This window comes from Diabrotica undecimpunctata, chromosome 3 (genome assembly GCF_040954645.1).
Source record: "Diabrotica undecimpunctata isolate CICGRU chromosome 3, icDiaUnde3, whole genome shotgun sequence".
Classification (NCBI taxonomy): Eukaryota; Metazoa; Arthropoda; class Insecta; order Coleoptera; family Chrysomelidae; genus Diabrotica; species Diabrotica undecimpunctata.
Genome location: NC_092805.1, coordinates 383,802 through 410,705, shown reverse-complemented (window position 1 = coordinate 410,705; position 26,904 = coordinate 383,802). Strand labels below are relative to the sequence as shown.

The window sequence follows — 26,904 nt, the reverse complement described above, 5'->3', positions numbered from 1 at the left end:
AAATGGTCTTCTGGTATCTTCCATGCATGACGATTACTAGATCGATGAAATTACCCAAAAACCTATGATGATTACTATAATAGAACGAAGGTAGGAGTTGACATAGTAGATCAGTTAACATCAAAATACAATGTAGCTCGAAATACTAGATGATGGTCGATGGTGGTCTGTTACACCCTACTCAATATGACAGGAATTAACGCATTTGTAATTTACAAATGTAATTAAAAAGAAGATAGAGCATATCACAGAAGAAATTTTTCGACAAAACTCTTTAGAGGTTTGATAAAAAAACATGCAACAAGAAGACTTTCGGAATCTATATAGTAAAGTGAATACTAGTTTTAAAATGAAAGTTTCTAGACTTTAGTACTTTTATACGAAAATGGTTGCGTTTCGATTTAATTTGAGCTTCTTACAAACTCTCTCTGATGACGGGTAGACCCAGAAACACGTGTTAGGGAGTGGTAAGAAGCTCAAATTAAATCGAAACGCAACCATTTTCGTATATTTATCGTTCTTACTCGACGCAATGAGTACAAGAAAGATGGTAATTTATATGGGTAAATTGTTGATGCATAGTGGAATATAAATATTCCCAGCATCGCTCTTAATGGCTTGATTAAGCGTGAGTATACAATTTACTTTAATTGCTATCGACACATTTAACTTCATTTAGTACTTTTCTTGCAGCAAATAATAAGAAAAATAGAAGAAGTAGAACTTTTGATTCCAAACATTAAACAGAGTTATTCTAACATCAAGGGAAACTTATGTGCGAAGTTTCCAAGAGTATAAAAAGAATAGTACCTACAACAAACTATTGACTCTATTTTCAATGGAATCTTCTTCTAACAAGAAATACCAAGTTTCAAGACTTCAAAACTTTTTTTACAAGAATATGGTAAGGTATAAAAATATGAAATGAAAAAAAAAACCTATTAATCACAAATTCAAGACGTTGCTTCCTTACATCAAGAGAGAGGGCAGCCAGAAAGATGTACCAAGTTTTAATACTATAGGACTCTTCGTTAAAAAATATTATTAGAATATGAAAAGAAGTAGAAGACCTGTTGACCTTATTAACTCTAGGGTTCTTCCTTATACTAAGATAAACTAATGAAGCAGATTTCAGTATTCCGGGAATAACCTTTTAAAAATGTGTAAAATGTTTGAAAACTTTTTCGAAATGAAAGTTTCTAGACTTTAGGACTTTTCTTGCAGCAAATAATAAGAAAAATAGAAGAAGTAGAACTTTTGATTCCAAACATTAAACAGAGTTATTCTTACATCAAGGGAAACTTATGTGCGAAGTTTCCAAGAGTATAAAAAGAATAGTACCTACAACAAGCTATTGACTCTATTGGAATCAATGGAACTCAATGGAATCTTCCTCTAACAAGATATACCAAGTTTCAAGACTTTAAAACTTTTTTTACAAGAATATGGTAAGGTATAAAAATATGAAATGAAAAAAAAAACTGTTAATCACAAATTCAAGACGTTGCTTCCTTACATCAAGAGAGAGGGCCAGCCAGAAAGATGTACCAAGTTTTAATACTATAGGACTCTTCGTTAAAAAATATTATCAGAATATGAAAAGAAGTAAAAGACCTGTTGACCTTATCAACTCTAGGGTTCTTCCTTATACTAAGATAAACTAATGAAGCAGATTTCAGTATTCCTGGAATAACCTTTTAAAAATGTGTAAAATGTTTGAAAACTTTTATTAATATCATAAAGAAGATAATCTTACAACGTATTTCTTTCAAATATTGTTAATCAAACTAATAATCTGCTTTATGATATTCGTAATCTATATAGCATATATTATCCGATTTATTTACGCTCCCACCACGAATAAATATAGAGACGATGTTCATTGTTATATTTGAGATGTATGAAAAATTTAACAGTATTTGGTGATATAGTAACGACGTAAGAACGGATAAAGGACAAAGAGTGACTGACGAGAATGGACGAAAACAAAAAGGTAAGTTCGTACATAAAATATACACAACTTTATGAAAATTTTCTCAGGACTTTGGAATAATTTTTTTAATTATATAGACATATAGAAAGAAAACTTACATGTTTCGTACAGACAATTCGGTGTTGTTTTTTAGTAATTAACAATTAAGTGTGAAGATGTAATTTTTCGTATTTAACTTACCATTTAAAAGTTTTTTTTATTTAGTTTATTGTGTCTCAACTACAAGGTTATTGACACTAAGTCAATTTTGTTACTATACACTTTACATTACATTAGGTATAATTTACAATAAAGAAAATATGTAAAAGAGAAAGTAATAAAAAAGAAAACACTAAATTTTGTAATACAAGTTAGTTTCTCGAAGGAAATCCAGTACATTCTGAACAAGTTCTAATTGGCTGAGGGTCACATTTGTAAGACCTTGTATAGAGTATTTTATTTTGTTCTTGCTCGTATTTGACACAATATGTTAGAATATGTTGAATGGTTAATGGTTCACTACACTTTTCACAAACAGGTGATTTCTCCGAAGCCATCAGGTGTCCATGTGTCAGCCGTACGTGACCAGTTCTTAGCCTGCGAACGACATTGGTTTTGCCAGGACTTTTTGATTTGTGATCTGAAAAGTGGTTTTGGAGCTGATGCTAGGTTTGATGTCTGATTTGGTTGTAATAGTTCCTTTTGCAGCAGTATTAGCAGTTTCATTACCTAAAATACCAACGTGTGAAGGAATCCAGAGAATTGTTATATTATATATGTGTATATAAAGATATATCTATATATATATATATATATATATATATATATATATATATATATATATATATATATATATATATATATATTATCAACAACAGATTGATTCAGTAACCTGGATCATATCCATACGTTTCGAAAACTAATAAGTAGAGCTAAAGAATATGAAATACCTCTAGCATTAACCTTCATAGATTTCGAGGTTTTCGATTCTATATATCCCAAAGCAGTAATAGAAGCTTTGACCAATCTAGGCATTAACAAACCCTACATAGAAACTTTAGCAAATATATCTTCTTCTTCAAGTGCCATCTCCGCGGCCGAGGTCGGCAATCATCATAGCTATTCGGACTTTTGAGACGGCTGCTCTGAAAAGTTCATTTGATGTACATCCGTACCAATCTCTCAGGTTGCGCAGCCATGACATTCTACGCCTCCCTATGCTTCTCTTTCCTTGGATCTTTCCCTGCATAATCAGTTGGAGCAAGGTGTATTTCTCTCCACGTGTAATATGTCCGAGATATTCTAATTTTCTTGTTTTTATTGAATTTAAAATTTCCATTTCTTTGTTCATCCTTCCCAGAACCTCTTTGTTTGTTACGTGTTCTGTCCATGATATTTTCAGAATTCTTCTGTACACCCACAGCTCAAATGATTCCAGTGTTTTCATTGATGTCGCATTCAAGGTCCAAGATTCCATTCCATAAAATAAAGTCGAAAAAACATAGCACCTCGCCAATCTAACTCTTAGTTCCAGTTTTAAATCCCTGGTACATAGAACTCTTCTCATTTTGTTGAAATTTGCTCTAGCCTTTTCTATTCTTATTTTTATCTCCTGATTGTAATCATTTGTGGAGGTAATCATTGTTCCCAGGTATGCATATTTGTCCACTTGTTCGACGTTGGTTGCGTTTATTAGAAGATTCTCGTTATTTCTTTGAGTTTTCGATATTCTCATAAATTTCGTCTTCTTGACATTCATTGTTAGACCATACTCTTTTCCATACTCTGCTATTCTGGTCACCAGTCTCTGAAGATCTTCAATGTTTTCGGCTAAGATCACAGTGTCGTCCGCATATCTAATGTTGTTAATGGGGACTCCATTTACCTTTATTCCAGCTGTTTCACCCTCAAGAGCTTTTTTCAGGACCTCTTCGGAGTAGGCATTGAAAAGAATTGGCGACAATACGCATCCCTGTCTTACTCCACATCTAATTTCAATTTCTTCTGACAGCTGTTCGTTAACACGTACTTTTGCTCGCTGTTTATAGTATAAATTTGATATGATCCTGAGGTCGTTGTAGTCAATCTTCTTTGATTTCAGGACATTCATTAAATGTTTATGTCGCACTTTATCGAATGCTTTATTATAGTCAATAAAACATGCGTATATATCTTGATTGACGTCCAGGCATCTTTGTATTAGTATATTAGCAAATATATAGAGACAAGTAAAAGCTAAGCTTAAAATTTATGAAAACACTCTAGAATTTCCCACTTCCAGGGACGTCCGACAAGGAGACGCAATATGACCAAAGCTCTTCACTCTAGAAAATATATTCAGCAAAATGAACTGTTAGAATAAAGGCCTATCGATTGATGAAGAATACCTCTGCCATCTAAGATTTTCAGACGACACTCTTTTTGATTGCTAATAATCCTGCAGAACTACAAGAACTTATAAGCGACCTAAATGCAGGTAGTAATGAAATTGGTCTAAAAATGAACTTTACAAAAGTAAACAGTGGATGTCCAAGATGTAATAATAAACAACACTGCACTTGAGATATAATAGACAAGTTTGTATATCTGGGATAATTAATACATATATCTGGCGCCTTACTCGCAGAAACTAACAGAAAAATAAAACTGGCTTGTTCATCTTTTGGTAAACATGCAGTTATAATTAAATCAAAGATGCCAACGGATGGACAAGAAAAAAGAAGTATATTAAAATTTGGGATTTATTGAAAAAAATATTTATAAATCCATTGATCATTGAACCATTGATAAAATATTGGCGAATTTATAATTTATAGCTTTTTGATGTGCTATTTGTATAATTGGTTAATCTCTTTAATTTATAGTATCAAGTATTGTTTGCGCTAAAAGTGTAGAGCTTATCGTTTTAAAATATTGACTAGTAAATCCTACTTGTAGAGACAGTACAAGTCAAAATAAAAATAAAAAGCATTAATTGATTCAAGCTTTGACGTTCTGAATTATTTGGATTCAGTTTATTCTGAGTTTTTTCAGAACATTTACGCAGGATTTAGGCGATCTTCTTCTACCCCTTTTTGTGTTTGAATTTATAGTAGTCTTAACGTTCTCCTCCTCGAAGTAATTACTTGAAAATTTCCTATCTACTGGTTTCATTATCCATGACTCTGCAACTTAAGTGACGATGGACAATATTAATCTCCACAACAATCATTTTTCTTCTTATTTCTTTTTCACAGTTATAGTTGTTGGTGATTTTTACAACTAGGTATATAGATTTCTTTACCATCTCAATTCGATTTGCCACGGCAGGATATCTTTCTTTTAATCCACCAATATTTTACTCTTTGATGCGATCTGTTAAATCTTTATTTACTTATGTCTCCTAAAAAATTTTCTACACCTTAACATCCAAAGTTAGATCTTGTGGTGTTTCATAAATTCTTAAAATTTCAGATCGATCCATCAATTAGTTTAAACCTTAGTCAAATTATTTATTTCAAACATCCTTTTTGTTATAATAATATTAGTCAGAAAATAAGCAGATGACGGTAATTATACGGTAATTCCATGAAAGAAAAAGGGATGTACCATCAATATGTACCAAAAAAGTGAAAAGAATAATAATTTTTTAATGCTAAATCGACGCTATAAGAAGAAGAACGAAATCAGCCCAGGATACAACACATTGTAACTAAAACAGAGATAAAGAGTATTAATATACCTTAGAATAGGATAATCGAGAAAGCCATAATATGGAGAGATTAAACGATGACGACGACGATGATGATGATGATGACGACAATACTTTTGACAATTTCTGTCAGAAAACTTTTGAATCTTTATATTGAAAATGGCGCTAATTAGGTTTTTTAATTTTTATAAACAAATTAGACGTGAATAAAAAAGCTAAATTTGCTAAATGGTTATAAAACAATTTTTTTTTAAATTCGGGTAAAAATGTCATTTTTTTAATATCATCATCATCAAAAGAGATATCATCTACCAGCAATAATTTAGTTATTCTAAATTTTATAAATTAAAATTGCATTTTGCAAAAAATACTTTGCAATAAAACAAAATGATTTTTATTCACTTTTTTTTAATCTTGATTATTCAACTCTTCCTGTTTCGTATGGTACCTTTAGAATTACCATATCTTCATTATTTTCTGACTCATTGCAAAAGAAAATATCGCTGGGAGATAAATAACTATTAAATTAATTAATGAATCAATCTTAAATTTGGGAGTTTTATAAGCATTACAAGACGCAAATTTGGGTACAATATCAAACAATTTTTATAAGATAAATAATTAACGATTTACACAATTTTTAAATTTTTTTTAATTGTTTTAAAAGACAAAGTTTTGTAATTTTACTTCAAATATCAAATACCTTTTAATGGTCGACTAACACGGAAACCACAGATTATAAACTGTCAAAGTTAAACTGTCAAAGTTATATGTCAAAGCTAATTGTTTAATTAGATTAAATCTATTAAAATCTCTAGCAAACCATTACTGCGAAGCTGATGAAGATATCCTAATTAAGGTATACAGATCTCTCATTCGCTGGAGACAGACTGGATTATGGATCCTTTGTATACACGTCAATATCAAAGACGTATTTAAGGACTCTTGACATTATTCAAAATACCGCATTACGAATATGTGTTGGACCGTCGGACCTTTCAGATCCAGTCCCGTCAAAAGTCTCCGCTGTGAAACAGGTGAACTTCTCCTTTCGCTTCGCAGGCAATAACTTCTTCTGACATACTTTGCTAGAGTGTCTTCGAATCAAAACAACCCTATATACAAGCTAATATACAAACCCCATAATTGTGATCCTAACAATAAGTACCAGACATTACCTCAAATTTTACTTCCACTTTCATGACCTGTTGATTTTTCAATGACAGATATTCATATACTGTCATCCACTCCTCCTTAGATTTTTTTTTTTTATTAATAACATACCAAAAATTAACCCTTCGCTTAATACTTATTACAAAAATGAAACTAACAGCCAAATTATATGGTAATCTGTCGTAGAGCTGTTCAACAAAAACTCATATGACGAGATTCTCTACACAGATGCATCTAAAACAGAGGCAGGTGTCGGATACTCTGTAAATAGTATTATTTAGAAGTCCTGGCTTTCAAAATCTACTATCCATACAGGAGAGCTGTACAAAAGCTAAAAGTCCTGCCAAAACCAATGGAAGAATTCAACCTCGAAATTACACAAAATACAACCTACCATCGAAACCTTTCAGCTGCCAAACTTAAGTAGAAGCAGCAACGTCTCAATTGTGCAGCATCGGATACATTTGTTAGTCTATTGTTGTAAATGAAAACGGCAAGAACATGAAAGCAAAGAAAACGCGGACTAATCCCTCGCGAAAAATGGATCAAAAGAGCTGATATTAATTGGCGACTTCTACTCCTGACCAGCAGTGACGCCCGTATATAGGATGGAATACAAATATATTGTTTATAAAAGCAGTTAAAATTACACTGATAATCAGAGCAAAGCCTATAAATAATAAGTTTACTTCCAAAAATATATTTGATTAACAATTAACAGATTCAATAATTAAACAATTTCCTCTTGCCACAGCATTCAACCTTGGTCGTGTTTTTATCGCTTTTACAGTATTAGTATATATAACAATTATTACTCACGTGGTTATAATGGTTCAACATTCCCGCCATAAATATAACGACAAAAATAAAAATAAATAGCATTACAAATCCGTGTAGCTTCCATGAAACACGTTGTAAATAATCTTTTGTCTAAAGTCACATTACATCAGCGTGGCAAATATTTGTTACATTCCCTTGGAACATTGTTTATTTCTGTTTAGTCAGGTAGCTACAGTGTTTTTATGATGTACAAATAATTCTTGTACGTTATTTTAAATTCCTCACTGTGGAGGAAAAGAGGTCAATATCTCTAAATTTTTTATAACTGAATCGATTTTGCTAATAATTTGGAATTAGGCTTATCTTACCTCCCTCTTCAAAAGTTATATATGCGATAGGTGAGCTTTTTATTTTTAAGGCGTGAAATCACCCCTTATTGAAAATAATGAAAAAAATTTATATTAAAGCATTTTATGGATTTAAATCGTGTTAAATTAGGTAATTGAAATATTGTCAATTATATTAATGGATATTGTGTACATTCTCAACCCTTAAATAATCTTAAAAACCACCCCTTTTAATAAAAATAATTGTAAAATATCGTTTAACAGGTTCAAACGCTTTTGTAGTGCATTTATATCATCTACAATGTAATTCTCTGCGTATATAAAATAATTTTGGTTGATTGCAACACTTCAACCCTTAAAAACTACCCCTATGTCAAAATATATAAAAAAATCTTTTTAAACAACTTCAAAAGTTTTTAATGTACATTTATATTCAAACATTCCTTTCTTATCAATAAAATATTTTTTGATTGGTTGCTTATTTTCAACCCTTAAAAACCACCTCTATGCTCACGAAACAAATTCCCCTTTGGTAAATGTCTAAATAAAAAAATTAAGTATACTCATGATGTTTTTATTGTAAAAAATTATGCATGAAAATACTTTACATTAGAAAGTATACAAAATATATTTACAAAAATAAAAATTATTTACAATATATCAAATTATTCATTGTCTGTAGCGTCATTCTCGTCGTGTTCTAACTCCACCTCTTCGTCTATTGCAGGACAGTTTTGACAATTGTCGCCACAGCATGCTCCATACGTAGCATTGCAAAATAGACCTAGTCTACGACAGCCACACGCTGAGCCGCAACCCTTTTTGCAATTGCAAAAAATCAGTTTCTGGTGCAGGTGAACTTTTCATTTTTATTGGTTGTAAAATATCATCACTCTTGAACCATGCCCAATCCGTTATATCAATCTCTTTGTTTCCAAGCCATATCTGAGTTTGTAAATAAACTCTTTTGATATGCTCATTCAGGGCACTTACAGTTGGTACAAGAGATGATAATTTAACTGCACTCATTTAAACTGCTCATTTTAAACAGACTAAACTTTTAAAACTTATAAATAACACTAAAATAAAATGAATTGTAGAAGATATACGTTTAATTTCAATTCTGATCGAAATAGTGTTACTTATACTGCTCGTTTTTTTTTTAAACGCTAGAGTAATTCAAATTCTTTCCTTCGTATTTCGCTTTGTTTTAATCGAAATGGCTTTTAACATAGCTCATTTTAAAGGTTTTTTCTAGCTCTTTAAAAAGTGTTGTATGAGTTTTTATCAAAAAAGATGTCCATTTTCCGATATTTGATGTTAAATGCATCGAGTATAGTATCCCAAAAACAAAAAGTCATCTTCAAACAATTATAAATCGCTTAGTATTGTACTTATAAAACTTAATAAAAAAACAATCTCTTTGTTTTTTTATAAGCTTTATTTTTGCTCATTATAGATTTTTCAATAAAACGCTTTGTTTTTGAGTTATTCGTACAAAATCATTGGAAAACATGTTCTTTTTTGCGAAAAGTTTACTTTTTCAAGTGCGTATAACTCAAAAAGTATTAATTTAGCGAAAAAAATTTATATGACATTTTTTGTTTAAAATTTGATTCTATATCAATTCCCGGGGTTATTTTGTGTGTAAAAAGTTCAACCTCCTAGATGGGGTGCCAACCACCTCAGGGGTAGAAGCACACATCGGCACCATATAACTTATGTTTTTTGAGTAATTTACTACCCACTGTAAAAATTTCAGGTAAATCGGTGCAGTTATAAAAAATTTAAAGGGAAAATGCCACAGTAACTGGACTAAGAGCCAACTACCAAATTGCAAAGAATGATACTGATTACGCCTATCTTTGCTTGTAAACGTACATATTGATGTAAATACTTGTCTTATTGCATTTCCTTTTTAATCTAAATCCATTTTCATATTCGCCAATTACATTCTTAGAATATCCGAATATTCTGTTATACATCTCTAACACTAGAAAGAGTTTTTTATATTAAGTTGTGCAATATAATTTACCTATAGTTTGAGCAATTATTTCCTTCCTCTTTCTGTCATTAGGTACTGAATGCTATTTCGCAGATCAGGTCCTTAATGTTTTAATAATTCGGCTGTAATTCCATTTACACCTGGAGAGTTTCATTATTATCATTATTATCTATAGAAAATAGAAATACCAGAAAAAATAATAAATTTTACCAAAAATCTTGACAGTGATACAGACAGCCAAGTCCAGCACAACGATATCTGACGGAATAGTTGTGCTAAACGGAGTAAAACGGGGCTGTATTTTATCCCTCTACTGTTCAACACTGTACTGCGCTGCGTACTAAGAAAGTTAAACTCTAATAGAGGAATCTACTGTGAATTAACAACCAGACTGGAAGATCTAGATTTCGCTGATGATGTTTTTTATTTCTATTATCATAATATACAAAACAGGATATACAACAAAGAAGAATGAAAGAAGGTTGGTTTAGAAATTAACATCAACCACCAATAAATTGAGAGAGTGTATAAGTATACATGTTTTTTATATCCAACTAAAGCTAGTTTTTTTAATATGGTATAAGGATGATACTTTATCTTTGATACCTCGCGTTTTTACCAGCTGGCAACCCTATTTGCGACCATTTTTTCTCAGGCAACTTTATATCATCATATTAAAAATTCATGTACATTTATTATTATGAATTATGTATAAAATTCAATTGTAACTTAAACATCATAGCATAAGATCAAATAATGTAATTTAAATTCAAATCAAAAGCATTTAGCAGGTTTTTACCCAAATATTTAGTGGCTCAAAACATGTACACTTAGACACACTTCTTCTTCCTATGCAATCTCCATTAACGAAGGTTGGCAACCACATTTTTAAAAGTTTCTCTGTCTTTTGCAACGTGGAATAATTCGTCTACAGTCATGTTTGTCCAGTCTCGAATATTTCGCAGCCATGACTTCCTCTTTCTACCTATTCCCTTTTTGCCATCGACTGATGGCAAAAAGAGAATGGGTAGACGCACTGATGATGTAATATTGATTCCGAAAACGTTCTGTGATGTTGCCCGATTGGGTGTTTTAATTATATACCTTTTATAAAGGATTTTTAAATAAATTTTTTGTGATACATGGTATACAGCCAGCTACAGGAACTTAGTTTTCGTGTGAATATAAAGAATTCTTTAGCAATATACTGAGGAATTGACCGTCATTGACTCCAACCGTTCTCCTAGACAAACTGTGTCTACTGAAAGGTTAAAAATATTTGCGGCCAATTTTTGGAGTGGCCACTTGTTATCAATGTATTCTCCTATTCTTAAATGTATGTAAAAATATAAGATTGATCTTGCAGTGGGATCTCGTATTCTTAGTTCTTGGATTTGCTTTCTTATTGTGCCTACATTTTCCATTTCTTTTTGGAGACGATGATTTTGACTCTTTAAATTTTCTTATAATTCTTGAAAGGAAGAAGAAAAGAAGATATTGAAAGGGCATAACAAAAAAAAATAAAAACAACAGAGCCCAGGATATTGAATGTATTAAAACAGGAGGAAAAAATAATTTACGCTCCTAAAAATAATGTTAAATAGGTTTTTAGAAACTGAAAGAATTTCAACGTCATACATAAGAAGCGCGATCCCACAAATCTTAAAAACTAACATCCGATTAGTCTTCTCTCCCAGAGTACCAGGTGAACAAATTATTTATAAAGATACTAACAAGACGATTGACCAGCTAGATTTCTAGCAACCTATAGAACATGCCAGATTTAAAATTCTCTTGTGATAACAACGACCATTTAGAAATTATGAAAACACTTATAGAACAAACAGTTGAATACAACAAATCACTGGTCTTAATCTTTGTGAACTACAATAAAGCACTTAAATCGGTACACCAAGACAAAATAATAGTATGTATATAATATGTAAATACATGTATATGTATGTAAATATAGTATGTACCTTAATATAGTGTACTATCTTATAGTAAATATGATTGGTAAATTCCATTTTGCAGAGAAGAAAACAAAGACTGTTCAATCACAAATTAGTCCATTATCTTGTAATATCACATTAATCTTAATTTGCTGAATTTTTATAGTTTGACCGTGTATAATAAGGAAACATATCGATTAGTACCTTAATTACAATTTGTTCAACTTCCTGGAAACTATAGATTGCCTAATATGTATTGAGGAAATGCTTGCAATCATTTCCTAGGTTCAAATTATATTTGCCAGCTTTCAAAAGTCAAAGGTTTTTATTCTATGCAGAGGACAATACACTTATTTGATGAATCGTAGCATTTTAGTGAGATTATAAATATAGCTTCGGACTAGTTTGGAAAGCAGTCTATTATAAATTTTTACATCAACAACAGCTATAGTGTAATAATTCAGTAGCTGTCCGTTTTATATTATTACTCCAGGACTTCAAATTATATTTTATCATCGTCGATAGAGAAAAAACGGACACATGGCATTAGTAACAATTCGAGACTATAATTACATTCTATTTGTCAAAAGACAGTGTTAAAAAATTTATCCGAAATGTGATTCATCTGAAAACTATTTCCTTTACAATTTTTTTGACTGTCATTATGTTTTGTGGATTTAAAAATTGCATTTTTTAGGTATTTAAACTCTAAATAAGACATTTCTTATTTAACAGTAAAATTTTATGGTCTATATACTAATAAATCTTATTTAAGTGTGAAGATTATCGGTTTATTAGTGCTATTATCAACGTAACTGTTTTAAACACCTGAAATATTAAGTTTTCCCCGAAAGGCAGGTAATTAAGAAGTGTATTATAGACCATAAAAATAACTAACATCGTTAGAACTGCTTAAATACTGAGTCAATGAAAAAAGACTAATAATTTAATATCACTCAGTAAAGACGAAGTATTTAAAGTTTATTTGCTACGAGAAAAAAGCGTAAGAGATTTTTATCACATCAAAGATGCTTGTTTACAACAAAAATACGAAATCAGATATAAATGACGAATGGCAAAATTTGAGAACCTGAGAAAAGGCAAGTCTAGGCAAGAAAAAGAAAATAGGAAGCAAAAACGAATTACTAACTAACCATATTTTATAAATTATCCATTTCCATTTCGAACATGAACTACATGGGCAAAGGTGTACTCAAACAACCAAGCCTCGCTCGTATAATCCTTGCATGACTTGACTGGCTAAACGCCGAAATCAAATTAAAAATCTCTCAATCCCCATATAGGTTTGGGTTTTGTCGGTAAGATATTTGATTTCGCTAAGCTTCATTTGTCAATGTAAATAAAAATAAAAAATTATGTTTATTCTCCCCAAAGATTCCAAGACAACGAAAGCATGTTTCTCTTCGAAGATTTTTAAGACGCAAATTTAAACCTTATACAGAGTGAAAAAAATGCTACAAGGGTTTAAAACAATAAAACTTCATTTTGTTTTGTTTTAGGAACATGCATTTGACAACCCAGTATTTGTTTCTTCTCCAGACGATGCAGGCCATAAATCCAATGGAAAAATTCAAGTTGTTGAGGTAATAATAACGTATTAAGGTACAGTAACCAGATAATTTGATCATTAAAAATAGAAATTTTATTATTTCAAATATGATATATAATTATTCATTTTAGGAGAACGATAACTCACCACAGAGGTCTCAATGGGGAAACGACATCGAATTCCTTATGTCCTGCGTGGCGATGTCGGTTGGACTAGGAAACGTTTGGAGATTTCCCTTTATAGCAAGTTCAAATGGAGGAGGAGCTTTCCTTATACCATATCTTATTGTCTTAACTCTAGTAGGAAGACCGATGTACTACATGGAGATGGTTCTAGGTCAGTTTTGCAGCAGAGGTCCTGGAAAGATGTATTCCAAGATGTCACCAGTGCTAAAGGGTAACTAATTTTAATATTTAAATCAATGATGTAAAGTGTACAAAATATCAGGAAGCTATCCTATTCAGTCCATATTCTCACAAAAATCCCAGAATCCTACCTCTTCGCTCTATGACGACTTGGATTCTTTACATTTCACTTTGTTTCAACTTCTTTTATGGAATGGCTTTATCAGACTTACTCGATTCAAACAAAATGGAATGATCCGTGTCACTGATCGACAGCCTGTAACTATGAGGCAAGAAACCTCTTCAGGTTGAATCATTTCCCAATGAATGCTTACATCTGGGCAATGTTAAAAAAGATCGACTTAAAACTGTGCCAAAATTACGAGCACCTGAAAATTCAGTGGTCTGGTTCAGTGGTAAACCCGCAATGAAATTGAAACGTCTACATTATGATCCCGATAGCATGATTGATATTTTGATAATATGGGATTTTTTTTCTGTAAGGCAATCTATACAGGCAATACGAAGACATTAATGACAAAAAAGATTTACTTCAGAATAACACCTATGAAATTAAATACAGTTGGGCAGCGATAACCAGGCATGTGAGCTGCCAGGTCGCGTAGGATTAGGTTGGCAGAGTTTAGTAAATTAAACTATGTGTTTAAATCGGACCTACCCATATGCCTCAAAAGAAAAATCTTTGACCAATGTGTGTTACCTGTACTCACTTGTGGAGAGGAAACATTAACACGCACAAAAAAGATTCGCGTGACTCAGATGGCTATGGAGCGCCAGATGTTGGGTGTCTCTCTAAGAGACCGAATCCCAAATGAAGAAATACGTCGTAGAACAAAAACAACAGACACTATCGAAAAAATCGCGTCGCTGAAATGGGATTGCACAGGACACGTCGCCATATTATCAGACAACTGATAGGCAAAACGTATGGTCGAGTGGAGACCAAGACAAGAAGCACTACGGAGCAAAGGACTCCCCCCCACCAGATGGACTGACGACCTAAATCGTGTTAGTAATAACCGGATGCAAGCCACACAATACAGAGACAGATGGAAGGAGCTGAGGGAGACCTATGTCCAGCAGTGGACGCATACAGGTTAATGATCTATGATTTTATTGCCAATTATCACTTTTTTTACTTTTTAGGTATTGGAATTGGACAAGTCTTTGGTGCAACATGTATCGCATCATACTACTGTATCCTCATGGCTATAACCTTACTTTACTTAGTCAATTCCTTCACCAACAATTTTCCATGGGCCACTTGTTGGGAATCGTGGGAAGAATACCTGAATGGAAGGAATTTTACGTGTGTGGATAAAAATTCCGTCAATTTTTCTAGCAATAATACCATAAGTTCGGCAGAAATGTTCTTCAGGTAATTTTTTTTTTGTAGTTTTGCGTTTGTTTTAAGCATTAAAACTCTACGAGAAGAAGCAGATGATCCCCAGATTGTGCCTGGCGATCAGCGCTTCTTACTCTCTTTTATTCATTTATATTTTTGTCTTGAAATATTCAGCACAGAGCATTGCGCATTTCTTCATTTTAAATTCTAATGAGAATAACATAAAAACAAGTTCAACCTAATGTGCCCAACCTTCAAATCGTTCTTATCAAAACTAATTGGTGGTGAATCATAGTATTGGATATTATTTGTAGTTGGAACTGACGAATCGGATGATCTGTGGGCAGTGCTTGGGAATCAGGACAATAAAACAACCTTTTTTAAAATAGCTAATTGAACTTTCAGTATTTACAGTGACAAAAACAATAATACCTTCAATTTTTGTGAATAAGTTGGTTGATATTTGATATGTACACTCTGTTCTTCTTAATATTTTATTTTAATAATGAAAGTAAGGAATTGTGTCCATTTAAAAGCACTTTTAAACACTCGCAAAATTCGGTTTTATGTAGTTTTTGATGTGATGGAACAAAACTGATACATTAGCAAACCATAGACGTCGCTTTCAATTGTTAAGAGGTAACACTTTTAATTAATTAACATTTTTTCATAAAAATGTGGAAAAAGTAAATGTGGAAAAAAAATCATAGATTCCTAAATGTGTATGAATATATTATACCAAAAAATTGCTTTAAATAATTTTAGAAGAGAAGTTTTAAAAGAAAAAGACAACATCAGTGATGGACTTGGTGCTCCAGATTGGAAACTAACTCTCTTTCTACTAGTGTCATGGTTTGCTACATTTTTGGTGTCGATAAAAGGTGTAAGAAGCTCTGGTAAAGCATCCTACTTCTTGGCAATTTTTCCCTATATTGTAATGATAGTTCTGTTAATAAGAGCTTCAACTCTACCGGGCGCTGCGGAGGGAATGAAATATTTTGTTTATGCCGATTTTTCAAGACTTAAAGACGCGGAGGTAAGTAATGTGGTGTTTTTAATAAATAATTAATGAAAGTGTATACCTTAATTGTAGTTGCACATAATGAAAAAATGTACAAAATCAAATACAAAAACTCGTAGGGTCTTTATTATTACATAAGGGCAATAGGGTGATATTTAGAGCCCTTGCACACTAAGCAGCCATATAAAAGCCCGCCTCCTATGAGATTATAAGTTCTTTTCTGACTAATAATTGTGCTCAGACAGAGATATATAGAAAAATTTCTTGCTCCAGGATTTTAATAGATTTGGACTTCCTAAAGACTACTTACAACACCAATCACATCAGTTCGGGTCCAAAAAATATAAAAATGAATAAATTTCGGACCTCCTTAATAATTAACCTGTAGATGTCTAAATTGAAGATGCTCGTCTTTATTAAATCCCGACCCCCCCCCCCCCAGGGGGAGTTTCGTGTGTCGTCGTTATGTCATGTTTGTCCGTCTCTCAAGATCTCTGTCGCCTGTAATTTGATCAATCCATCTTGTTGGGAATCTTCCTCGTCATCTTCGGCCTACTTCCTTTCCTTGGGTAATAAGTCTTTCAATGTTTTCTGTGTCTGCTCTCATAAGATGTCTTGTGGTCGGTCCGCGGAATTCATAACATTCGTCTTCAAGAGAACATTTCAGTAGCGTCTATCTTTCTTCTTTCCGCTTGTCGTAGAGTCCAAGATTCACATCCGTATGTCAGTATTGGGAATATTAAGCATTTGATCAATCTCATTTTTAGAGTTCTGGCTAGTTCACATCATCACTACCTAGATCACATCATCACTACCTAGATGCTTGCTAGATGCTCCTTTCTGATGAATACATAAAAGGTCATTTTTAGGTAAAACTCTAACTTGTCAGCTTATAGGAGCTCTAAACTTCACAAAAAAGTACTTAATGTATCGTAAGTCGACTATTACAGATAATCTCAAACTCTGATTTAACAATAGGAATTAAATTTAATCCCTGAACCAGTCATTTCAAGTTTATTAATTTGAATGGATAAAGGGCTTTTCCCAAAAAATATATTCAACAGGGGCTAGTTTTCTTCATCTAAGGCATCTATAAAATAAGAAAATAATTTTTATAGCAATCAATTCGTTCTAAAATCCTGATTAATTTTTTAATAAAAACCGCATGTCCTTGATCCATCGATTTCCTTTCCCTTCAAGCCCGCGAATATCTACATTGAAAATGTGAGTCACTTTCTACAATTTTGGTACTGTTCTGTAGCCATCTCTTTAATGGGATTAACGATTAACTAGGAAAACTTGCTACAGGCACAGGCAGAAAAGACATTTATTCGTTAGGTGCGCACTCAACAAAATTATTTCTATTTATATTTATTTTTTATATTTATAATTATTTTTACTTTTCGAGTAGGTATATTAGTTTATATTCTTAGATAAATGATTTATGACTGCTATTACATACTTAAAATCAAGTTCTCTTCTGCCGCTATTTAAAATTTATATTACATTCATAAATATTTATTTTAGGTATGGTATGCAGCTGTGACTCAATGTTTCTTTTCATTAAACGTTGGATTTGGCAACATTGTTACCTTGGCGTCATACAACAAGTTCAGTCACAATATTAATCGGTAAGTCACTGATAAAAATTATCTTAGAACTATCGATTCAAGACCCCTTAATATGCACTGCTGATGGAATAAACAATTAAACCAGACATCTTTCGTCTTTAAACCGAAACGATTAAGCCATGACTATAATATTTTAAAATAAGTAATGTTTTCTTATAACACCACTTCAATCCTAATACTTTCATTATCATCAGTTGGCGCTACAGCCCATTGTGAGTCCTGGCATGCCTCAAAACACTCCTCCATCCTTTTCTGTCGAGTTTCTGTCTTCTCCATCCCCTTGCCCCAATCTCCATTACATCATCAGGTACCTCCTAATACTTTACTTGAAGATAATAAACTATTTTGATTTTAGGGACGCCTTTATAATAACAACTCTGGATACCTTTACCTCCTTGCTGTCTGGTGTCACAATTTTTGGTATACTGGGTAACTTAGCGTACGAAATGAAAATCCCACCAAGTGAAGTCATTGCTGCTGGTGGAGGTACTGCTTTGGCATTTATATCGTATCCGGATGCTCTTTCCAAATTCACATTTGCACCTTGGGTAAGTCATAAATGAATATATAAACACATAGCCTTCTTGTTGCTTAAAAAAATAAACTGGTGGGTTTAAAGTAGATATTAAAGCAGGTAGCTGATAGCTCACACACACCGTATATTTAAACAAATCTGTTAATATCTAGAAAACGAATGGTAGGTACTGTAGTGCAGCGACCACGTCATCGTTAGAAGATTCCAAGTCATCTGTCAATTCTTTTGAAAAATAATTACATTCACTTCTCTGCTTCAATGGAACTTAAATGGTTCTATATCCATTTTGAAAAACTAAGCTTGTTCAGTTCAGCTGAGACGACTGGAAACAAATGAAAATAAAACAAAATACATGAACGTAAGCAAGAAAAAGAAGACACAAATGACAGAACTGATAATAGATGCATATGGTTTCGAAGAGATTGAAGCATTAAAATATTTGGGGGTACTAGTCAACAGAAGAAATGAAAGTGTAGACATAAAAAGAAGAATTCAAGCAAAAATACAACGTTTTATAGAAATTAAAAAATTTTTAGAAATAAGAAGATAAGCCGAAACACAGAAATTAAAATCTACCAAACGACCATAAGATCAATAGTAGTATATGCTGCAGAAACTTTTACATTAACAGCAAGAGAAGAAGAGCAATTGAAAATTTTTGAAGGGAAAATTAAGAGAAAAATACTGGGACCAAAGACGGAAAACGAAGAGGATGCAAGACAATGGATGAATCACCAAACACACGAATGAATGGGTCAAGAGAACATAGTTAGAACAATAAAAGCACAAAGAATTAGATGGTATCGACACATAAGGAGAAGAGAGAAGAGCAATTCATTAAGAGTTATAACGGAATGGATACCATCAGAATGGGATGATCCCCCACCCAAAAAAGATCTTCAAGTGGAAAACAGTTTCAGCTTCTTCGGGAGCGTATAGCTTGTATATATAACCTTGTTCAGCTTTCGTTACCCAGAATTTCGTTCACATTATGTCCGTGGCACATGGTCAAATATTTGATAAAATTAGTTTGAGAAAACCAAAAAATTGACAGTATATGACGTTAATTTGAGGTCTCCCCTCAAAAAACACAGAAAATAAATCTACACACTGTTGTCCAGAATTACCACCATAAAACCATTTTATTATTTGAACCTTTTCTACGGGCGTATAAATAGACATGTTGTTTACAAAAATAATTTAAAAGTCTACGCTGTTATTGCTTTAAACAACCACTCTATAATGACAAATTATTGGCGATGGGGCAATATATCTAATTTAAAACGTCGCTAATAATCCATGTGATTGTAAACCTAATCAATATGCTTTCATTTTTAGTTATTTGCTATAACCTTCTTCGTGATGCTCTTCGTTTTGGGACTAGGTAGTTTGCAAGGATTGCACGGAAACTTGAACGGTTTGATCAAAGAATATCTTCCTTACACGCCAGATTGGAAGATTGCAGGGTGTTCTTCCATAATATTATTTTTGGTGGGACTTATCTATGTGACGCAGGTAATTTTGAACAATAGTTCTTACTACTTTATAAAATAGAGAGAGATAATTTTATTTTATTTTTAAGTAAAAATTTATTTTTGGTCAATAGATCATAGAAGATTACACGTTAGTACTTATAAAAGAAAAAACTGTTAAAAGATATACAAAAATACAATTATTGTGTAATATGAGATGTGTAACGTGCAGTAATGCACGTGCAGTAATTCGAAAAATCTTTTTTAGCATTCTATAAAAGGATCAAAGCAAGGATCGATAAACTTTTTAGTATTTTTCGGTGCATTTTAGCCACAAACTGAATGATTTCGGTACCTCTTCAATATCGTCAATAAATAGAATTTTTTCTAATCACTTTATTATTATTAATATTTTTTCTTTTAGGGTGGACAATATGCTTTAGATCTCGTCGATTTCTTCGGTGGAACATTCGTAATATTTGTTTGTGCTATATGCGAAGTATTCGTAATCGCATACATTTATGGTTAGTCGAAAAAATTTACGACAATCTAAAAGTGTAAAATGTTTAACTTAATAACTTTTAGGTGTCGATAGATTGTGCCTTGACATTGAATTTATGAGCAAAAGAAAAGTAGGAATCTATTGGAGGTTAACTTGGGGACTACTGATGCCACTGTTACTAATTCTCATTTTCCTTTATTTTATATGGACATTGAAGCCTATCACTTACGGAATTGATTCTCTTCGTTTACCTCTTGGACTTGAAAGTAAGTAGGTACCTACAGTAGCTACAAGAAATGGGTTGAAGTCTTATGTACTAGAAGACTAAAATTACATATAACACACTTTAAAACTGTAGTAAATGTTTAATAAACCTTTGATAAATCTTTACTATAGAAAAATGTAATACAAGCTGAAAAAATGTTTCAATCCTTAGATAAGGAAACGAAAATTTAGCGTTTTTTGAGGCCATGTTCCAAAAGCTTTGACATTAAGTTTAAAAAAGTAAAAAATATGAGAACAAAGTCAATTAGTTTTAAAATCGTTAAAAAAATATTCTCGAAAGTCAGGAAACACCATTTTTCCACTCTTTGCTCTCATATATTTGTTAACCGCTGATTAAAGATGTATGGAATTATCCATGTTCTATTTCCTTTTCTCTTAGTTTCCGATAATACGCGTATACCAATCTTTTTCTTTCGAATCCTTGTTGTTGGTCTTGGTCCTCTAGGAATATAAGGCTCTTTGGTAGAAGCCACAGGTAGAATGCAATGTTGTTTTTACGGCGCGCAGCGATGTTGCTCATGTCGACACAGTGGTAGATGTGTGGTAGTTTTGCCATAGACTAAAAAATCAGGACCGTTCGCGCTCTGTTTCAAAAATCTTTACTCATTAATCTAACTGAGTTAAATAAGAGAATAAACAAAAAAAAAACAAATTAATTCTATAAAAAATGCCTGTATACATAAAATATGTAATTGTAATACCTCGTAAATACTTATTACATATATACAAAAAAAAATGTAAGTAGTTTACCCTACACGACACGATAAATATATATATATATATATATATATATATATATATATATATATATATATATATATATATATATATATACATAAAATACACAAGATCATAACTGAAATTTACTGTACGTATAGTAGTAAAAAAACGAGTGAGCATTAAATCTGAGATATTTCTCGTTAATTATTATACTTTTTCCATTGTCAATTTGCCAAGCGTCGGCTTTTGAGGTTCTTTGATGTCGGTGCCGACCATTGGCGTGGAAATTAAGAAAAGGGATCAGTTATCAAACGCATATTTCAAGAAAAATCATATAATTTTTATTAATTTTTACATAATTATATTCAGGAAAATTTCTCAATTTTTGGGCAGAAATTGTTTAAACAATTTTTTAAACAAATTCAAAATATCACCTTTTGTGTTCCAAAAAATATTTTTTAGGTTTTTGGGTGACTCTAAATAAGATCTATGTCATTTTTCTCAAAAGTTAATAGTTTTGGAGATATAAGCGATTTAAAATCCGAAAAATGCGATACCTAATATGCATTTTCGAGGCTTGAAAAATATGTAAATGAGTATTTTTGAGATTCAAGAGTATCTAAACTAAAGTATCAACATTGATTTTGGTGAGAAATCGGAGCAATATTTTCCGTAGCAGAAAAAGGTGATCTTTTGAATTTGAATTGTTTCCGGCAAAAATGTCCGGCACCCTTCAACCTTCGATTTGTTTAAACGGGGCATTTTTGAATAGGACTCTTCAAAGGACAGAATCAGTTTTTTTTCAAATGGGAGCGGGCTCACAACACCGAATAAATAACAAATTAATTCTTTCAAATTAAAGCTTGTTAATTTTAGTGATTTATAAGAATATTGGACTTATTATTTAGTTTTTACATAAACCATAATATTTTTTTACAATTATCTGTAAATAATGGCTCATTCTGTCAGAAAATTTTAAAACATTGTCTATCCAGCAATTAAGATAGTCAACTGAAATTTAATTTTTAAACACGGCCTACTGTTAATGCACAAACAGGGTGAATCTTCAATATTTTGCTTCGAGTTAGAGATATCTGAAAAAGTTATTTGGAAAAGATGTTCCAAATATTATTTTAACCCCACATAACAAAGTTTTATGTCAAAATTCGCACTTTTACTTTTTTCATTAATTGAAGAGCTTATTTCCAGTGTCTTAAATCCAAAATTTCGATTTTTTAAATTTTCTTTTTTTAAACTTTATAGATTTCTTCAAGTCTAGAATAAAGTTATATGTACCAAAACAACTTCTTATTTACCATTTAAAAGTGCATATGAAAATTGTAAAATTGTATAATTTGTATGTTAAATTTGTATGAAAATCTGTAATTTCATGGATTTCATTATATGGATGTAAGACACTTTGGAAATAAGCTCTTCAATTGTAGTCAGGATTCTAAAACGGACAGTTGGCTGTCCCGAGATGCATCTTTAGACAGCCAATTGTAGATTTAGGATCGAGATTACAAATAATACTGAAAAACTAAAATTGCGAATTTTGTCATGAAATTTGGTATGTGCGTTTACAATAAGTGGAACAACTTTTCCAAATAAGTTTTTCCGATTTCTCTAACGCGAAGCAAAATATCGAAAATTTACCCTGTTTGTGGATTCGCAGTAAGCCGCGTTTAAAATTTAAATTTCAGATGACTATCTTAAAAAAATGTGCACTAACAACATGTATGACTGTGCAAAATGTCAAATCTGTATGTATTTTAGTAGCTGATATATAGAGTTGTCTTCATCTTAAATGCGACACACTGTATAATAATGAATACTAGTGTTCAAGATACATCGCGATAGCTGTAAAGAAATTAATTAGAAGGACTGAAAAGAATCGTCAGTGTGCCTGTAAAATTGTAAACTGTTCGCTGAATAACGTCTTTTGCAGCAGTGTCAATCCTACCCAATTTTTTATTTGGTCGCTTTCGTTTTAAGGAATGATCTGTAACAGTGCCTAATTTAATAATTGTATATATCGTCTTATACCCGATTTTTGTTAATATATGAATTCTCGAAACAATTGCATTATCAGCCATCCCAATATTTTCTTTTTTTAAACACTCATATATATTTAAAACTATTCTTTGGGATTGTACGTGCAAATCTTTATTTTTTAATTCCGGGCTGTCATTAAAATCATTTTCATTATTTATTGATAACACAGAAGTTGATGCATCTTGATCATTCGTTTCAAACGGTCTCCAAAATGCCATTCTAGAAAAATATAATATTACTTACCTTATAAACTCCATACATACTCCGCCTGTGATATCTGCTTCCAAATAGGAATATTTTATGGTGTCACCGAGCCAGACACACAGGTGTTGATTACGATTTATCGCTTTGCGATGCGCTGTTGTCATAATGCATGACTTTAAAATTACTGAATGTAACTTTAATATAACATATTAATATATCTGCAATTTTTCATGTTTCCAGGTAAGGTATAAAATCAATGAAATTTGGAAAAAAATAATACAATTCTTGTAACCGTTTTTGAGAACTTGGATTCTTAAAAGATGTCTGATTTCTTAAAAGTCGATCATTATATCTATAAGAGTATTACCGCTAAATTCACCAACATGGCAACGTCAAGATAGATCGAATGTTCAAATTCTCTCCAGACTACAATGTTGCCGATATTCGAAAATTACTTAGAGCATAAGTAATATATAAACGTTCACGGTTGCTTTAATTCATTAGTGAAGAGTCCATGGAAATATTAGTACCTAGTTAATTAATTTATAGATATATTTTTTGGGAATATGTTCATATCATTTTTTAAGAGTGTCGTTCTTTGACTAGCAATTGAATAATAGCGGATAGAGAATATTTTTTAAATATAACCTTAGGAATTTTAGGAAATATGTCTGACAACCTTGATTTGAAAGGCGGTCTCTTTGATACCAGAATCAGACATGTTTATGTTGGAAAATTATTAGATACTAATCGCAATCCATATCTAAATCGTCCTTATCCTCTGAATCATCCTCTATATTAATTATCACCGGTTCAATATCTTCCTGCAAATTGTCCAACGCAAACATTTTTTCTTCTAAAATTTACGTTGTTTGGAGACATACCTATTCACTGACTCCACACCATCTCAATCGGGTTCAGTTCACAATGGTAAGGCGGCAGTCTCAAAATCTTAACGCCATATTTTTCCGCAATTAGTTCAATTTTGTACTTGTCGTACTCGTCTCTATATGCGGCTGCAGTATCAAGTAATTCACTTTTAATCTTCCCCGAAAAAAATGTTCTTTTCGATTAGCCAATCCTTGGTTTGCCTTTTGTTTCATAATTGTTTCGTTAAATCAAATTTGCGGGAGTGGTATGAAGCGTTATCCAAAACGACGTTTTTTTCTTTCGGCAAGTTTGTAATTAACGTGTTCTCAAACCATTCTTCATATAGATCCCCGTCCATTTCGTCGTGGTATTCAGCGGTTCCTTCTAAGCCAAAAAAATTAATTCGGCTCATGCGGAAACAAAACCATTTTATTGATCGTTGTGTTTTTCCATTCCTTTTTGACTGAAGCACCGACCTTAGTCCAAGACTCATCGGTATAAACAAGGTTTACATTATCCTTCTTCCTGAATGTTTTTATTTATCTGAAGTACAGGTGTCTCCAAGATATGATATCTTTTCTTTCCATCATTATCGAATTTCAACCTCTTTTACCATATTCAAAACCCGTGTCATCTAGTAGCCTACGAAATGTGGTTTTTGAAAAAGCTGGTAGGTCCTCATCATCCTTCATTCTGTTCATTATGCTGTCAACGGTTGGTGGTATGTTTTCCAAAAAAAAAAAAAATCATGGACATGGACAAACCGGCCGTTCTCCCGTAATAAATACATTGCCTAGGTATCTTACCTGCACTGCATTGTAACTGTGACTTTTACTTAATTAGTCTGTTAACTGTCTTAATTATTTTTTAGTATTTGGTTGGAGTATACTTGCAGTAACTGTTATACAGTTGATGGGATGGTTCTTCTATTACCTCTACGCGAACAGAAAATACCCCGGAATCCAGGTACCACCAAAAATTTTCTGATTAAAACAGTTTTTGAGTTTTTTCTTTTGCAGAAACTCACCGAAACGTTTTCGTTCAAAACATGGGGACCTGAAGGACGACAACGTACTGAAGAATGGAAGAAATTTTTAGAAGAAAAAAACGCTACACAACAAGGCAAACGCTCGGTGATACCCACAAAAATAAAAGCCATATTCATAGACCCATATAAAAGTTGAGCGACTCGAAATATCTGCATGATATACACTGAGATGAGCGAAAGATATTGACCCGTTTGAAATTGTGATATATTTTTTTGTTATTTTTATGTTCTAAATTTATATCTGAAAATTATAATTGGATGTACTTACCTACCGTATTTTGTATTAAATTTAATAAAAGTTAAATTTGAATCAAAAAGTATTATAGTGAATGTGGAATGTTTTCAATTGTTAAGACGGCTCACGTTTTACTCAATATTATTTTTACTTTTGTTCTAATAATCCCTTTAGCTTCCGGACAATCCTTGGTAGTGAGAAGTGCGGTTAAGAGCATCTGTATGTTTAACCCGGTCCAGTCGCGAATGTTTTTCAGCCAAGATATTTGTGGTCTACCAGGACCGCTTTTCCTTCGATTTTACCCTTTATAATCAGCTGCAACAACTCGTACTTATCATTTCTAAGTATGTGCCCCAAATATGCTGTCTTTCGCCTTTTAATGCTGGTCAAAAGTTCTCAGTCTCTTCCCATTCTGTGCAACACCATTTTTTTCTCGTAATATGATCGGTCCATGGTATCTTCAAACTTGTACTAAAAAGCTACATCTCAAAAGCTTCCAGTTTTCTCATTAAGTCAACATTAACAGTCCAGGCTTCGAGACCATAAAGAAGAATAGAGTGGATACAACATTTTACCATCCGATATCGGATTTGCAGATTGGTATTGTCACTTTTGGATATTTATATATAAATATTCATATATGTATGATCACAAGACATCATCATACTACAACTTCACCTCATGTATCAAAACAAAATACTTATTTTTACACTAATACTGAATAAAACTTACCAGCCTTTTTCTAATCGGCGTTCACTAGGCAACCATCTTATAAACAATTGTGACTAACTTTGAATGATCACTATAGATGGCAGTACTATTATTTTTTATGAGTTTAATAGACGTATAGGCAACACAATTAACAGACATTAGTGAGAATATGATTTAAGAGATAGACAATTTGAATATTTGAAAATGACGTAGCCTATAAGATACAAATCCAAATTAAGGATTAAACAACACTTAAAAATATTCTCCACACTTCTTTGTCGTCGCCTAAAAACGTATGCAGAAAGGTTAGTTGAAAAATTCAAGGCTGGTAAATCAACCACTGTCCAGATTTCCGCGCTGAAGCAAATACTGGAGAAAACAAGTGAGCTAAACATAGAAATGCATCACTTGTTTG

At 32.2% G+C, this 26,904-nt stretch overlaps 1 protein-coding gene across 1 annotated transcript; it reads left to right on the top strand.

The window, feature by feature from the left end:
• The first annotated feature begins 1,863 nt into the window (after positions 1-1,863).
• Positions 1,864-25,810, top strand: LOC140436336 (sodium-dependent nutrient amino acid transporter 1-like). Its single transcript, XM_072525060.1, has 12 exons — positions 1,864-1,993; positions 13,441-13,524; positions 13,622-13,886; positions 15,002-15,233; positions 15,966-16,236; positions 17,749-17,852; positions 18,208-18,400; positions 19,726-19,902; positions 20,284-20,383; positions 20,445-20,627; positions 25,367-25,461; positions 25,515-25,810. Exons 1-12 carry the CDS (start codon positions 1,976-1,978, stop codon positions 25,677-25,679), a joined length of 1,887 nt encoding a protein of 628 aa, XP_072381161.1. The 5' UTR covers positions 1,864-1,975; the 3' UTR covers positions 25,680-25,810.
• Positions 25,811-26,904: the final 1,094 nt, after the last annotated feature.